The following is a 17,216-nucleotide window of genomic DNA, read 5'->3' as shown; positions in this document are numbered from 1 at the left end:
TTCCCCTACAAATTCCTGAATTCCTTGCTTTCATTCTCCATTCAATTTTCATTCTTCTCTATCTACTTTCCCAACCACAAAGTGTTCCTCATCCTCCCACCTCCATCCTGTCCAGCTTGTGACCGCAGTTGTCCTCCTAGCTCTGCTGTCCCCTTCGCATTTCACTTCTGCACATGCACACAGCCCAGAGTTCTGCAGTGGGTCATCATGAACGAACTTGTGGCAGCCGGCCTAGAATCTCTTTCTGGCACGGAGCAAACATGTCCTCCACTGGGCAGAGTCCAGCCTAATGGAACACCTGCCGGATGTAAGGGTAGAATTCAGGCACTGATTTGGGGATTAAGAGATTCTCCATCCACTGCCTGTCCAGTCACCACATTTATACCCCCTGGAGGAGGAGGATAGGTTCTAAGCCCATTTGAAATGTTTAACATTGTCAACCCCATGCACAGCATCTCTGGCTCCTGCCTTCTCCCCTCGGCATTCAGATGCATGTAGCAACCAGTTCATCTGGATTTTCCCCAGAAATCCAGGGCTCCCTTGAGCTGAACAGATGGTTAAGGATGGATAGGCAATATCCTTCATGCAGGTGGCTCTACATCTCCAGGACAGTAAAGATCTGTTCCACTTCTTGTTGAATGAAGGGCTGCAAGATAGAGGCACGCACTTGGCAAACCCAGAGAAATGTTGCCTTATCGTATTCATGGAGTGACCACGGTGTTAAGAAGAATGTGGGGAAGAGGCACCACACTCTACATAAAAGAAGTAGACCAAGTTTCCTTCAGCACACATTTATAGCTGGGCATTCATTCTTTTTCTTGCTCACTCTTATTACCCTCATGCTTATTCACTCTCCGTGGCCTTCTTATCTGGTCCTTTCAGTTTACTGGCCATTACTGACATGCAGCCTTGGCTCTCCTTTGAGACAACCCTGGGTAACCCTTTCTCCAAACTGACTGAGCTCCAAGAACCCTCCCTCCTATGCTTTCCCTTGGGAGGTCCCCCGACTCTACCCTGTCTACCTGTTCCTGCTCATGTTGCCAGAGGCTGTACAATCACACTAACATATCATAACACAACCTCACATATTCTTTCAGAATCAGCCCTGGAGATCTCCAAATTACATATTCATTCTAGAGTGTTTAAACATCAGATGGCCAACCTCTTGCTCCCACAATCAAAAATTGTCAGGAAATGCCAATATCTAAAATTCCCAAATATAAGCACTGTTTCCTAAAGGAAGGAATACTTCCTAAAGGAAGGAAACATCATCTAATACTGATATCAAGTTTTCAAGTCCCTAAACTCTCTAATCCTTTCTTTATGGGACCAATTGTGTTGCAGAATAGCTTTTAGCTTTCTTCTGTGTCTGGCTGGAAAAGGAATTTCCTTTCCTAGAGTTCCAGTTTATTCTTAAAGGGTCTAGCAGTAGGTATCAGTCAGGTCTAAAGTGGGAACCATGTCTTAGATGGTCAAACAAATTGCTTTGGTCTTCTCAGGAAAGCAGGAGGTGAAGACATCTTTTGAATGAAGGAAGACCTGGGTGGGGACGTTGTTTGGGTATAATCAGAGTTTAAGAGCTGAAAGGAAAGTACAAAAGAAGAATTCAAGGACTGCTGACCACCACAGAGAGTTCTATACTGAATACACAACATGAACTTACACTAGATCTCATTCATGCATTCATTCAACATATTATGTGCCAGGAATTGTGTAAACTTGGTCTCTGCCCTGATCCAGCTGACAGTAATTTATTGGAAAGTTTTGTTTAATGCTAGATTTCACAGGGTATGGTTACATTACTATAAATGCTTGGTTACTTTGGAAATGTGCTTAGGATTATGTACATATTATTGGATAACGAGACATACTCCTATTTATATCCCAGAAAAGGGGCTTCCTTTTAATATATTATTTTACAAGAAAAATAGGAGACAATTCTAGCTTTTGAAGTTTATATGTCTGACAGAATATGTTTCCACAACATATGCTGAAGAGTTTATCTGCTCTCCAGTAAAATAAGTTTGTTAAAAGCAAACATGGTCATGCTTTAATCAGTGTTTTCTTTTTTTTAAGAAACATAGTACACTCACCTCCTTTCTTCCCTATCCTCATATACTCCCCCACAAGAAAACTAACTCTGCCTCAAACCTATCTGCTTTTAAAATAGCTTATATAGTTCTAAAATACTTAGATAAGTAGGTTTAGCTTGTACAATTGGGAGTTTCAGATATGTTATTAATGTTTTCACTGTTTATTCAGAAAAAAGGATAGTTCTTAAAGATAATAACAGAGAGGGGAGTAAAGGGAAACATTCAAAATCACTTCTGCCCTCTGGGCGTGTCCAGTAGGGAAGGTTTACTGCTCAGTATGAAAGTCAACTTTCTGACTGATGCTTTGCTAGGGTCAGGTAGTTCCTTCAATGCTATAGAAAAGTTAATATCCTGTTCCATTTTTCCTGAAGCATTTGTGCACTTTGGCTAAATTAATACTAGATTTTCCACCAGGGAAGAAGTAGGCTTCGGGCCGTAGCTATTGGAATGCTATTATACTTCCTATTGCTTGTTAAAGAAATAGTGAAACACCAAGAGGAAACTCAATTGTAGCAGCACGATTTTGGACTCCTAGTAGCATTTTGAAACATAACTTTATAACTTGGCATTTGTATAGCACACTATACTATAAATTTTTAATGAAGAGTGTTTCCAGTAATCACATTTGTGAGATATATATATATAATCTCTCTTCTTTTCCCAAGAGGCACCAAATGCAATGAGAATAGTTTAATGATATCATTCTTTTGGATATGAAAATATGTATTCCCCAGTCTTTTATAATCTCAATGCTTTTCAAAGTACTCTCAGCTAAAGTGTCTAATTAGGTCCCATAGCACCTCTGTGACAGGCATTTTGATCCTGGACCACAGACTAGGAAAACAAAACCCAAGGAAGTCACTTGTCCACGGTCATTCAACTCTTCATAATGGAAACTGGGATTCCCCATTTCAGTCCCAGGTAATTTCCCTTTCTCTTGGAAAGGGTGAATGGGTCACAGCAGGATCTGTTTCAGACACATGAACTTTTAACAGGTTGTTCTGGTGGTTTCTAGAAGTCTGCACCACCACCCTAACACCACCTTCTTTGTCCTATGCTAAAAGAAATAAGAAATATCATGACCCTGGAGTAATATTATTTTTAAAGCAAATTCCATTTTCTTCCCATTGTCATACATTACTATCAGGCTTCTTCCTCCACCTGACTCTCTCTTCCTAGATTGGATACCTGAAATCCCTCTCTCAAGCATACTCAAAATATGCTTAGGTCAGCAATTACCAGCTTGAATTTGTCAAGATCAGCTGTGACGTATGTTACAAGAAATTGGCTATGAAAAGAACTAAAATATCAACATTTGTGAATAATTTATGTTTCATAAACAAGGGAAGATATGTTGCATTCTGACTCCTGGCAGTCAAAGTGACTTTCTTGAGCAGATAAAGAAGCATTATGCATATCCCTGGAAAGCCCGTGGAATATGCTTGCATTTGACTGTATCTATAGGTGCCAAGGGGAAAATGGACAAGCAGCTTTAAACATTTACCTGAGCAAAATAAATGTACTGAAGAAAACACAGGGTGATAATCAAAAATGCCTATTATATATGCATTATTGAAGCAAATATAATGTAACCTATACCAAGTGCTTGTTTTTGAGATCAGAGCTTAAACCCAGCTTCTCAGGGGAAGAAAGGACACACATAATACTTATTGAACATTAACTCTGGCCAACCACCATGCTCGATGCTTTCAAACATATGATTTTATTAAGTTTCCAAAAATAGGGGTTAGCTCCATTTTCCAATAAGAGAACTGAGGATTTTAAAATGTGGATAAAATTTGCCAATTGTCCCATAGCTAAGATAAAGCTGGAATTTGGACCAATGTATTCCACAACATATCCAAGATCTGCGAGGCTTCTTATTCAAGGTACTTAACAGGCTTGAGATTGAAAGCTGTGCTGGAGATTGTAAGATCTATTCTCAATAGTAATATGCAGAGTTGCAGAGCTTCCCTTTTACCAAGTTACTCTGATAGGGCTGCACCATAAATGAACTGGTAGGGGTTCCTATTGAGAACCCCCAGATAAAGATTAGGGACACTAAAGGTAGTTATATGTCAAGGAACATGATAAGGCCCATTCTGCGCTGCCAAATCCATGTGCTCTTTTTAATAATTATTTTGATCCATCTATTATTTTGGATCATAAATATGCCTAGCCTCTATTAGTGAATTTAATTGAAAGCTGATTAAACTCTTTTAAGATCATTATACATGGCCGACTCAGTCTTTTATTGTCATATTTCTTTCCCAACTCTATACATGATAAGTCAAAATGCTTAATTTTACATTTTGAACAAGTCTCCAAAAAGTGCAAAAGTTGACAAAGTTCTGTTTACCTTGCAAATTTCCAAATTTGGTGTAGTTTCTGCCACAGAACATAAATCCTATGTTAGAACATGAGTTCATTCTTTTAGTGAGAACAGATCCCTTGGAAAAAATATCTAAAGGAAGCCAAGGGGAAAAACGAAACCAAAACATTCCTTTCACCCCAAAAGGCCACAGACTCAGAGTTGATAACAGGAAGCACTTTTTATAATGTCAGTGTATCTAGTGGTTTCCATTTCAGAGAGTTTATCTTATATGAATTTTAATTCCATTAAAACAAGAAACATAATTGCATAGAGGGAAAAGAAGCAGAAGCTCCTGCCACTATCTGAAAAACAAGAGAGAATGACACTTACAAAATGATTAATTCTTTGATACATATGACATTAAAAATAACTTCTTGTTTAAATTTGACCTTCATCAAGACTTCATTAAAATGTATCTAATGTAAACAAATTTGAATTTGTTTAAATTCTCTCAGTATGAGCAATTTTTTACCCATATGCATATTTCATTACAAAAATTTAACATTGCTCTAATCAACTGTCTCAGATAAACTCACAAGCATTAAATGCTCATCAGGCAGCCTAACTAATTCTCTGAAAGTTGCATACCTGTTAGTACGTTGACAACATCTCTTGAGAGCCTCCTATACATAAATTCCTGTGCTTAAATTCCATCAGCAAGATTTTAAAATCTACATTTTCCAATCCAGTTACAATATAAAAATGTAGAAAAGGAATGGCTCAATTTTAGGTAGGATCAATCTGTTAAAAATGGAAATTCCTTAACAGAAATAGAGGTTAGATGATGGTGACAATGAGGGTAAGAAAGAAGAGATGTAATTAGAAAGGCACAATGATTAGGAAAGGATGTTATTTTTATTATTATTATGGTAGATACCTGAGAATGTCTATAGGCTAAGAATTTCAGTGAGACAAAGGAGCTGATGATAACAAGAGAAATCAATGATAGTTAATCAAAGATAATTAATCAACTTTAATGTAGAAATGGCATGATGATTACCATTAGCCAGAAGTCTAAGACAGAGTGCAGTAAAGAGATCAAGGGATATTTGTGTAGGAAGAAGGAGAAGTGGAGGACTTTTGAGTCCAGCAAGAGACAGAAAAGAAGGAGAAGGAGTTCCTCTCATATGTTGCCCTGCTCTAGAGTTGGCAAGTTGAAATTCATCATTCATTTATTTATTCATTTATCGACTGAATATTTATTCAATCCTCACTATGTATCAGAGACTATTCTGACACTGGGGATGTAGCAGTAAACCAATAAATAAAGTATTTGATCGGAAGGAGCTTATATTCCATGCAGAAAGACATGATAAACAAATGAATAGATATGTTACTCAGGGTCCAAAATCTTAATCTCTTCCCTCCTATCTGCACTCAGCTCACTCCTCCCCATCCCCAGCTATAACATGCTGTTCATCTCAGCAGCTCAGATTTAAAAAAAAAAAAATCCGCAAAACTAAGGACTTGCCTATAGATAAGCAAGTCTGACGTTGTCTGATACATCAGCCTCCCTAAGTTTGGTCTTGATTCAAAAGATTCATTTTACTTTGAAAAGGCAACAGCTTAGAGGCTGGGGGATAGAGAGAGAAACTCAACAAAGCTTTCATCTCAGATTATTTCTTATCTAAAGACTTATGTTCATTGCAGCAATTACTTGTTGCTCACTGACTTTGTGAAGGCCAAATGTTAGGGTCTATAGGGTCCACAGAGATGAGTGAGTCTTCAAGGAAATTAAATAATAATTATTTTCATAGTTAATATTTATTGAGTGCTTTCTATCTGCCAGACACTTTAAGTGCTTCATGTGATTTATCTCATTTAAGGCTCATGTTAGCCTTGGGGAGTTGGTGATAATACATCCATGTTCAGGTAAGGAAACTAAATCCTAGAGAGGTCAAGAAATGTGCCCAAGGGAACAAGTTAACAAATGGTATTAATTTGAATGCAGTGATCATGTACTTAACTATTTTACCTTCCCAAATTTATTAGTTTCCTAGAGCTGCTGTAACAAAGCTGGATGGTTTAAAACAAGAAAAGCTTACTTACTAAATCTCATAATTCTGGAGGCTAGAAGCCTGAAATAACAGTGTCAGCAGTTCCTCTGAAACTTGTGGTGGAATCCTTCCTCGACTCTCGAGTTTCTGGGGGTTTGCCACAATCTTTGGTGTCCTTCAATGTGCAGCTGCATGACTCCAATCTCTGCCTTCAACATTACATGACATTCTCCCTGTGTGTCTCTGTCTTCCTATGTTGTCCTCTTCTTTTTATTTTTTATTTTATTATTATTATTATTATTATTTTCGAGATCTAATTTCACTCTTGTTACCCAGGCTGATGTGCAGTGGCATGATCTCAGCTCACTGCAACCTCTGCCTCCTGGGTTCAAGTGATTCTCCTGTCTCAGCCTACCGAGTAGGTGGAATTACAGGTGCCCGCCATCATATCCAGCTAATTTTTTGTATTTTTAGTAGAGACGGGGTTTCACCATGTTGGCCAGGCTGATCTTGAACTCCTGACCTCAAGTGATCCACCCTTCCAAATCTCAGCCTTCCAAAGCTGGGATTGCAGGTGTGAGCCACCACGCCCTGTCTACCATCTTTTTATATCACCAGTCACATTGGATTAGGGGCCACTTTACTCCAGTGTGGCCTCACCTTAACTAATTGTATCTGCGATAACCCTATTTCCAAGTAAGGTCACATTCCGAGGTACTGGAGTTTAGGGCTTCAACATATCTTTTCAGGGATGGGGTACACAATTCGATCATAATACCAATGAATGGAGGTAGCATATGGGGCTATAATAAAATAGAAAGGACATAGGTCTCAGTCCATTCCTGTCCTCACTATCAACTTATTATGTTACTTTGAGAGAGCCACTTTCTTTCTGTGGCCTTCGTTCTCTTCACTTAAAAAAGATGTTGAACTTAATTATCTCTAACTTATTTGCAGTTCTAACATTCTAATGTTCCTTCATTTATAAATACTTACAATGAAACATAAGTGTTATTAGGGATGTTTAAGCACACATCCATTTATGGAGATAAGGGCTGCTATGATGAAGGAGGTGAAACTTCATAGGTTCTTGAAAGTTTTAAGAATGATCATGAAGATTTCTAGAGGCATTGACTAGGGTAGGCTCCCTGGAGGAGACTCCTGACAGAAGGAGAGATGTGGGAGTTTAGAGAATAGGCTGTTGGCTGGATTATGGATTACACGTAGAGACAGGGTGGAGATAAGGCTAGAAAAGTATGTTGGAACATGCCTGGGTCAGGGTGGTTTCTACTCAATTGAGTGCGCCCAACGTTACAACTTCTGAAGGCTTTCAGCAGAGGTATTAATGGGACCTGTGCACAGACTGCATAGAATATGCAGGCAGATGGAGGGGTAACTGGTTAAATCACTGAACGAGTCTAGGTTAGTGACAACGAGGACACAGCATTGAGATTGTGAAGGTAAACGCTAAGATTTTGGAATCTGATGAACTCTTATTTGAACTAATTTGGAGGACCAGAGAAAATTCCACATTACATAGCCATAAAGGCTGTGCTAATGTGATATTTACTAAAATTATAATAGTATAATAAAGGGCTAAATGCACAGCATGGTCCCAGAGAGAAATTACAAGTTAGAGCTAAAAAAGGAGCACCATGTCTACAGGCAATATATAAACCACGAGGAGGAAATCTAGATCTGGGCCAGATGCCAAGGAGAAGAGGAAGCAACATGCAAGCTGGTTGAGACTAATGTTTCTGAATAAGGGCTGTGAACAAGGCAAGAATGTTTTGGACTTTATACAACAATGTAAATATGATTAATACTACTTAACTATATACTTACAAATGGTTAAGAGGGTAAATTTTATAATATATGGGGTTTTTTACCTCTATTAAAAAATTTTAAGGATAATTTGTTTTTTTGGTTTTTTTTTTGACAGGAGCTTGCTCTGTCACCTAGGCTGGAGTGCAGTGGCACGATCACAGGTCACTGCAGCCTCGACATTCCAGGCTCAAGCAATCCTCCCGCCTCAGCTTCTCGAGTAGCTGGGGCTCCAGGCACATGCCATCAATCTCAGCTAATTTTTTTTAAAAATTTTGTGGAGATAAGCTCTCCCTATTTTGCCTAGGCTGGTCTTGAACTCCTGGACTTACGTGATCCTCACGGCTCAGCCTCCCAAAGTGCTAGGATTACAGATGTGAGCCACCACTCCCAGACTTACAGAAGAAGAAGGAGGAGGAGGAGGAGGAGGAGGAGGAGGAGGAGAAAAACCTGAAGAATGTTGTGGCCTTTCTAATTTGGAGCTGGCCATGTGGCTCAGTGGCAGGTCTCAGATTTGGTAAGGAGCCAGGCCAGATGGATTTGGTGAGGAGCAAGGTATGGGGAAGGAGCAAGAAATACCAAAGGTGTAAAACCTATGCATCTAGGAAAATGGTGGTTGGGTGTCAGGTCCTATTCATGGAAATAGGGAGGTTAAGAGGAATCATCGATTTGGGCATGAAGTTTGTGAAATAAATTATTTACATTTGTGTAGTATTTTATAATATTCTAGAAAAAGGTAACAGGAATTTGAAGAGGTAGGTGATACGTCATCTGCCCAAGGGCGAAAATTAACAATAGGCAAAATTGATACATTCATCAAGGAAAAGTACAAAACAAGGCAAAGTTCCAAGAGCCTAAGGTTGGAAATGTCTACCTGTGTCATCGGAGAGAGGAAATGAACTTGAAAGGAGACCATAAGTTTTTCAGAATAACTTTGTTGTGTTGTGGAATTCAAAAAGGAAATTTCAAGAAAGAATCACTTCCAAATAGCAGAAGATGCCTCAGAGAAGAAGGACGTATATTGAAAATAGATCATTAGATTTGGTAGTAAGGGGTTCACCAAGAGAGCTTTCAATAGAAATGACCAAATGCAAAGGATAAGGAATGGGGAGGGGTGACCCGGAAGTACATGCAAAGAGAACCAGTTACAGTTTCTCCAAAGGGAAGTAGAGAGACAGGGAGCATATTGTATTAGGTTGATTGCCAGGTACGAAGAAAGCTTACTGGTTTATTAGTTCTACACATGTTTGCTGGCAGGAGTAAGATTTGGAATTGGCAATATTATAAGTAATAGAGGGTAACTGTGGAGCCAATTTTGGAAAAGGTTGAAAAGGAGGTGTTCAAGAACACACGTGGAAAGTAAGATTTGGCAAAGAAGAGGCATTTTGAAACAGCTTACCAACCGGTCTTCCTGCCTTCAATTCTACTCCAGTCCATTCTGCAATGTGTGCTCGTACTGTTCTCTCTAATACACTTATCTATTTATGCCAGTCTTTGCTTAACATTCTTCAGGGATTCTCTGTTGCCTTTGGAATAGAATCCAGACTCCTTATCATGTGCACGTTTCCAACATCCAGACCCTGCTGAATTTTCTACTTTGTGTATTTGCCTTCCTGCTTCCATCAGTAACAACAACAACAACAACACACATGCACATACACACACACACACACACACAGCATAACAAATACTTTGAATTCCCCAAATGTATCAGGCTATCCGGCTATTTCATTTCTTATTTGCATATGTGGGCTATTCTGCATGTAATACTTTTTTCTTTCTCTACCCTCTCTAGTTCCTTCCCAACATTCAAAAAGTCATCTTGTAATTATCAGTTTCCTACCACCGTGTTAATTTACTTGTCTGTCTCACAGAAGCTTGTATTCCTGTATCACTAGCGTCTCATAAAGAGGCTAATACACACAAATTGTTCAATAAATATTTACTAAATGAATGAAAAGAATGAATAAATGAAAGGTATCAGGACGAGAAAGGGTAGAGATGAAGCAAGGTTCTGTGGGGGATATTTTTTAGTTGAAGAGAAGTATTCTCAGTGAGATAACTACAAAATTTTTATATAAAATAAGAAAGGCCTCTTCCCAAGACTGCGAGCAGTTTTGCTGGATTTTTGGTGGATTTCTAGAAAGCAAAATTATCAAACTACTGTCTCAGTAGTGAGTAGATCACATTGCCTCATCTACCCCTCTAGTGGGCATTACTTGCCATTGTTGTGGTCATCAAACTAAGGACAGTGTTTGCACAGACCTGGAAGCTCCTACTCACAGTACTGATTGAAAAGGAGGGTCCACCTCACCTTTGCACCTGCAGGATGACACCCATCCAGGGGCTAGCTTCTCTAGTGGCTGCCCTGAGAAGCCAAATAACTCAACCTGTAAGTACGATGAGAGGGACTCCAATCAATAAAAGGCAGGAGAAGATATCAGGAGATAAACTGCTTGCCCTTTCTGCTCCTTTTGTCCAGCACCTGCACTGTGACGTGGTAGCTGAAGAAAGCCTCTCTGGAAATGATTTGCAATAATGTACTCCCTTGTGTTTGCTCTCCCTTCTCTGTTCTTTCCTCACTCTTGTGTTCCTGAGATTGGATTGTCTAATAAAGTGTTAGCATGCAAGTATTTGCCTCCAGTTCTATCTCTAGAAAACCTGGGCCAAGTAAGGAATTTTTAAGAAATTTTCAAATGTTAAATATATTATTTACTATTAGAATTGCAAACAAGATTAATTAGATCATTTTCAATGAGAACATCCACTTATTTGCATTGAGCTGTGTTTGGATCCTTGAGAAAGCAAATGTCATATAGAACAGTCACAGAAAGAGAAGGGAGAGTCAAGAAGATATGGAAATTGAATAGTCAAGCAACAGTCAACAAAATAGTAGTTCTCATTTTGGAGCCATCAACAGGAGGTAATCAGAAACACATGGCTATGGTGAGTATAAATGTATTCCCCAAATAGCAAAGTTTCCATTAAAGGAGCATATACTAAGGAGATTTTCTTTCATTGTTTCTGTTTATAATTTAATATGCTTCCTGTGTTATGAAATGTTAAAGTGTTAGATGCTATAAAAATAGATAAATCTATTGAGTGACCTACTTTGATGAAGACAACACATCTATGTTTCTATATTAAATTGAAATAATTTTAAGACTTGGCAGATTGTCAGGCAATATTCAGACTACTGATGTTGGGAGAAAACTCTGAAGAAGTGACAAAAATGCATCTGCTTAGCCAAGCCCTTTGGATTATTCAAATGGAAAAATGAATTAAAGTTTGGCAAGAAAGAGGGAGAGTACTTCCTCACTATGGAAAGTTGGCATATACTATACCATGATTTCAATCCATACTGAAAACAGCTTTACACATTGAATCAGATCCCATGTGTAAAAGTGTGCAGGGTAAAGTCACCCATGATCAAATATTTGGTAGTACAGAACCTTCCATTAGGAGGCTGATAAAGTACCAAAGGTCTTCTCATAGACATAACTGCAACAAAAAAGACTGGGCAATATGTATTACTTAGTCAATGAATAAAAACTCTGATCCAAGAAGTTTTTATTTCTGTATATTTACTTTGGTTTCTGAATGTTTATCCCTGCAAACACTAAAACATTCACTGAAACACTTGTTCTAATATGCTCAGTCGAAGTCTTTAATTATGATTTTTTCCATTTTAGGTTTTTAAATCTAGATCCAATTTACACATCTTGGAGGGGCAGTTAGTTTAACATGTAAACATACTGGTTGTTAAGCATTTGTGGTGGTTCTTAGGATGTTTTTAGTTCTGAGTACCTGACAGAAATCTGTAATTTCCCCCCCAAAGATCTGCACATACACCTACATATATAGTATTTTGCATAAAATGCCATGGATGTATACATTTTATACATCTAAATACATTCTGGAATCCATGAACCCTAGGTCAAAATCAGCTGCTTTAAGTAACTTTTAAAAACACTTAAAGCAAAGATTTGACTAAATAAAAGTAATAACAAAATCCAAAATTTACAGATAGAAATAATGCTACTTCTATAAAATGCCTCAAAGCTAATTCTAGGTTTTCAGGAAACCTATATAGCATCTAATCAGCTTTTTAAAATGAACTTCACAAATAGTTACTTTAGAAAATGATCAATATAAAGCCGGGCGCGGTGGCTCAAGCCTGTAATCCCAGCACTTTGGGAGGCTGAGACGGGCGGATCACGAGGTCAGGAGATCGAGACCATCCTGGCTAACACGGTGAAACCCCGTCTCTACTTAAAATACAAAAAAATTGGCCGGGCGAGGTGGCGGCGCCTGTAGTCCCAGCTACTCGGGAGGCTGAGGCAGGAGAATGGCGTGAACCCGGGAGGCGGAGCTTGCAGTGAGCGGAGATCGCGCCACTGTACTCCAGCCTGGGTGACAGAGCGAGACTCCGTCTCAAAAAAAAAAAAAAAAAAAAAAAGAAAATGATCAATATATTGATCCCAAAGGTTTTCTCTCTTCATTTTAGCCATCTGAAAGAATATCTAATAATTTAAATTGGAGTATGATTTGACTCTTTTTTCAAAACATATATTATAAGTAGAATTAATTTGTGTCTGGTTTTAATTAACATGTGTATGATACTTTCTTTCTCGCTTCCTTTCTGCCTCAAATAAAAAGTGGCTTTAAACCAGGGGCTGGCATAGGTTAAAAATGGAGTGACATGGCTAATGTTTGGAAATCTACTTTTCATATCCACTGGGCTCCTGAACTTAATTGTAAATTTAGAATCTTGCTTATAGTTAAAATACTTAAGACTGTGAATCATTTGTAAACCAAATTCAACATGTGTTTGGCATTTTTGGTGAAGAAAATTCTCAAGTGAATGTTTTACACCAGCAGCCAGTAAGTTTCAGAGGGTTTATAAGTAGTAGGAGATTCAAAGTTGAAATAGAATTTTCTATGACAGCCCACAAATAACAGCTAACATATGCCTAAATTACAAACAAAGCAGGAATCACACAGAGCGAAGGAGGGGAATAAGAAAGCTGTAAGTTCATGAATAAAATCTTTTCATCCAAAATTCTTAGCAAAAATTTTAGGCATTTAATAAGAGCAAGACTATCTCAACTATTTTTGAAGAAATTGCATTTCTCAATATTAGAAACTAACAAGAAATGACTTTAACAGTCACAGTTTACATCCATTTTGACTGTGATATATTCAGGAAACAAAAAAAAAAAAGTTAATGCTAGTGTAAAGGAACAACAACAACAAAAATACACATTCTTCAATCACTTTACCGTGCCTAAAAGTAGCTGTAGAATTTCAGTTGCAGTTTTCATTTTAAAGTGTTCCAACTTATATTATCCACTATTCTTTGTCATAAGATAGTTCTTGGTCAAGATGTTTCTTGGCATTACGGATAACAAATGAAGTCACTTAAAAGTTTCAAATTTTCTTTGTTTTAACTTAACGTTATTTTGTATTTCAATAAGTTTTTGTAGTTGTGGTTTCAAAAATTATTACAAGGGCTTTGAATTTACTTTTCTTTAGAGCATCAGCCCTGCAGTAGGAACTAAGCAGCTTGATAGCTATAGCTCTGGGGATGCATCCTGTCATAATGCTAACCATGTGGCCTACCTAAATGGCACTGAGTGTCAGGCTCCTTGTTCATAAAATGATAACAATCATATCTACTGTACCTGTCTCACAGGACAGTAGTCTGAAACAAAATAAATAAAAGGGTTTTTAAAACAAGTGGTGCTGGTCAATTGTGGAGGTTTTGGCAATAACGGTAGCAACAGAGCTGGTGTTCAAGTGGAAATTCTACTTCAAATGGTAACCGGCATCATAAGATCGACCAGAATCTACTGTAGATATAAGATGCTACTTACAGAGCCCTCAATTATGTTGCTACAATACTACTTGTTGTAACATAAAATTTAGTAGCTTTGCCACCATGATTTTTTTTGCGTGCATTTTTTTTTCTTTGTTCATGTTCTGTTTTACACTTGACTATTTTATAGGTCATTATTTCACTGATAGGCATGAGGAGAGTGGTATATTAAAATAGAAATCCTGTGTTACTTTGTGGGCTGTTTGTGTTTTTTTTTCAACATTTGACGAGTAAGATTAGTAAGTTTATCTGAATAGAATAAATATAGAATAATCTGTATTTCCCTGATCTTATAAACAATAAAACACAGTGTATCAATTCTTTTGATGAAATATATTATACTATTATTTTAAATACTTTTGAAGTAAATATATTGCTTTAGAAATGTGGTCACCAATTTAGAATCGATCTAGCTAGTTACAAAATGAAACTTTGGAGAATCTTTGAGTCTGGAATGGTCTGGGCACTCATACTGACCGCCTTGAGAAAAGAGACGCTCAAGGTTTATCAAAGTTTTTGAATCTTTGATTTATGTTTTCGAATTGTAAATCCTCAGATCTCTTAGAATCCTGATATTGTAGGATTTTTACGCCTCCTCCAAACTGTCTACTTCATTCCACTGAAATGAAGTGAAATCCTAAGAGACAAAGTAAGGCCAGAACTTTCTGGAAGTAACTATAAGAAGTTGAAGCTTACGTAACATGTTTCCCTGTCATCAGGTCACTCTCTAGGCTGTTTACACTCTGGATCCCTTTCAGAGCTCATGGAAGTTAATTTTAGTTTTATAGAAAGGACAGAGGCAGATTGCTGTCTTTGCAGAAACTGTCTCCATTAGGCTTATGAGAGTCTTACCTTTCTGGTTTCCTGGGCATTACCAGAGAGAAGGAAGCACTGTGTGTCCTGAGAGAATCCTTTCTTGCATCTGCTTGCCTGAGTTTCAGTGGATGTGTGGGGGACAGCCCCAGGGGCAGCGGCTGTGAGCTTCCGAGTCCCTCGGAGGGTCAGAGTCTGGTAGAAGAGACAGATTGCCACCACCAAGCCCACCAAGAAGGGTCGGGGGCAAAATCGCCGACGACAAGGGAACACTGGGCGACAGACCATGACCAGTTCAGCTTCACTTGGCCCCTGTCCACGTTGCGGGAAAAGTCATAGCAGCTATTTTTTTGTCAGCATAAAAAATACTAATCTGTCTTCTTTTTCCACAACTCCAATCAAGTTTGCTTCATCCCTGCTCAAGAATTTTCCAAAGGGTTGTGCCAAAGAATCATAGGTCCCGAAAGTCTGAGGCATTTAATAAGAGCTCTTCCATGGATGACAGTCAAAAGTGGATGACCTGAGTTTAAAAAAAGACATCAAATAATAATAGTTGTAACGAATAACCTGAGTGTATCCCAGGCTGCCAAACTGTTGCTTCCAGTAATGCCTTATTTTCACATCTTTAAACTCACAGTAAAGGAGTCCGACTCTGCCTCAGCTTTGCAGGAAGAGAGAAAACAACACCAAAGTAAATCTGGAGTCTGAAAACAGCATTGAAGAACGCAAAAGATTAAAACCCAAAGTGTCTGTCGCACAGCTGAACTCAGGCCAGGTTGCCTTAGCAGTTCCTCAATTTTCCTCCGGTTTTAAAGCAGTCTTGCTTTCAGCCTTTTGTATGCTTCCCTTCATTTAGTTTTAAATTCCCACTGTCCTGTAAGTATTCACGGCTTTTAACATAAAAAGGGCATACGCAGTTTGAATGAACATGGTTACTGTCAGGGTTTTTGCTTGAATTTGTTTCATTCCGTCTCAAGTTCAAAGTTCTATGTACTTACTCAGTTTTCATCCTTTTAGCCAGAAAAAAAAGTTTCCATGATTTCCTAATGGATTGCTGATCAAAACCACTCGGAAGGAAACACCCAGTCGTATGACTCCAATTCATCTCACACACACACAGACACACACACACATACACACACAAACACACGCGCGCGCGCCCGCTGCACGCCCGGCGGGAGCAGAGGACCGCGGCATCGCAGCCACCCGGGCCGGGCTGGCGGGGCGGAGCTAAGGCCGGGTTCCTCTGGCCGTGGGGGCTGCTGGAACAGCGCTGTCAGCTCTGGGTCCGAAACTGTGGGCTTCCCCACGTTGGAAACAGCAGCTAGCATTTCCCCAAATGAGGCTGCCCACCCAGAGCTGCAGAATTTAGAAACATATCTGATGTCTGATCCTCTATGCAACTTCTTTTTCCTAACACAGAATTGGAAAAACAAATACCCTAGCCAACTGGTGACAAAGGTCGAGAATGAGACTAAAGTGAACTCCATGAGTGAATTGGGATATTCTTCACTCCAGGGAATTGTGGTTACTCTTCTGAGGATAAGAGAGGGTCACAAGTACTGTCTGGACCTCAGACGGCAAGCACCAGAATAGCTCAGTCGTCTCTCTGTGCCTTAGTATCGAACTCAGATCACGGATGTTCTTATTACTCCTTTCCTGGACTAATTAGTTGGGTCTTTCAATGATCTGATGCTTTATGGCCTGACATTTTGCTCCTAAAATGAGTTGATTATAGCAAGTGTTGGTGGTAACTTTTGCCCAATAGAAAAAGGTCCACAGTGGGCTTTGTCCAGAATCAGCTCAATCTACTTCTGTGCAGACCTTCGGGTGGACGCTGCTAATAGTACAATTCTGCAAATCCCCTTCCACTTTTGCTGAGGCTGTCAAGGGGAAAGGAGATCAGTCTGGTGCATGTCGCTCTCTTCCCCAGTCCTTGCTTTGCGAACTCTGGATACCCAGGGCTGTCTTAGCGCATAGCAGGCATTATTTAAAGGCTCTGGACCTGAAGAGGTTTTCAAACTTGTTTCTAAGCCAAACTCTAGTGGGCTGAGGTTCTCCGTGAGGCCACACCCCTAGAGTGAGCCCCACCCCAGAGGCACGCTGCTGTCAGCCCCTTGTATTTTGAGAGACGGAGCGCCCCCTAGGGGTGTCCGGCTATCACAGATTCAGAGAAATGGGTATCTAGAGATCCTTGCTTGTGAGAAAACCTTTTAACATCTTATAGAACAAATTAA

The 17,216-nt window shown here is 39.1% G+C and overlaps 1 protein-coding gene across 2 annotated transcripts in view; it reads right to left on the bottom strand.

Moving 5' to 3' along the window:
* The window catches only part of CPED1 (cadherin like and PC-esterase domain containing 1), a 310,570-nt gene extending 294,374 nt beyond the window's left edge, over positions 1 to 16,196 (bottom strand). The window contains exons 1-2 of one of the 2 annotated variants that reach the window (XM_025380614.1): positions 15,978 to 16,196; positions 15,019 to 15,499 (exon numbers count right to left, since the gene is read on the bottom strand). In XM_025380614.1, coding sequence (XP_025236399.1) covers positions 15,019 to 15,267 — 249 coding nt within the window. In that variant the 5' untranslated portion in view covers positions 15,268 to 15,499; positions 15,978 to 16,196. Of the gene's footprint in view, positions 1 to 15,018; positions 15,500 to 15,614 lie in introns of both variants that reach the window. The other variant, XM_025380615.1, reaches the window with a different exon arrangement.
* Between the last annotated feature and the right edge of the window lie 1,020 nt (positions 16,197 to 17,216).

The sequence above is a fragment of the Theropithecus gelada genome, chromosome 3, assembly GCF_003255815.1.
Source record: "Theropithecus gelada isolate Dixy chromosome 3, Tgel_1.0, whole genome shotgun sequence".
In the NCBI taxonomy this organism is placed as follows: Eukaryota; Metazoa; Chordata; class Mammalia; order Primates; family Cercopithecidae; genus Theropithecus; species Theropithecus gelada.
This window is presented reverse-complemented; position numbering and strand designations above follow the sequence as displayed.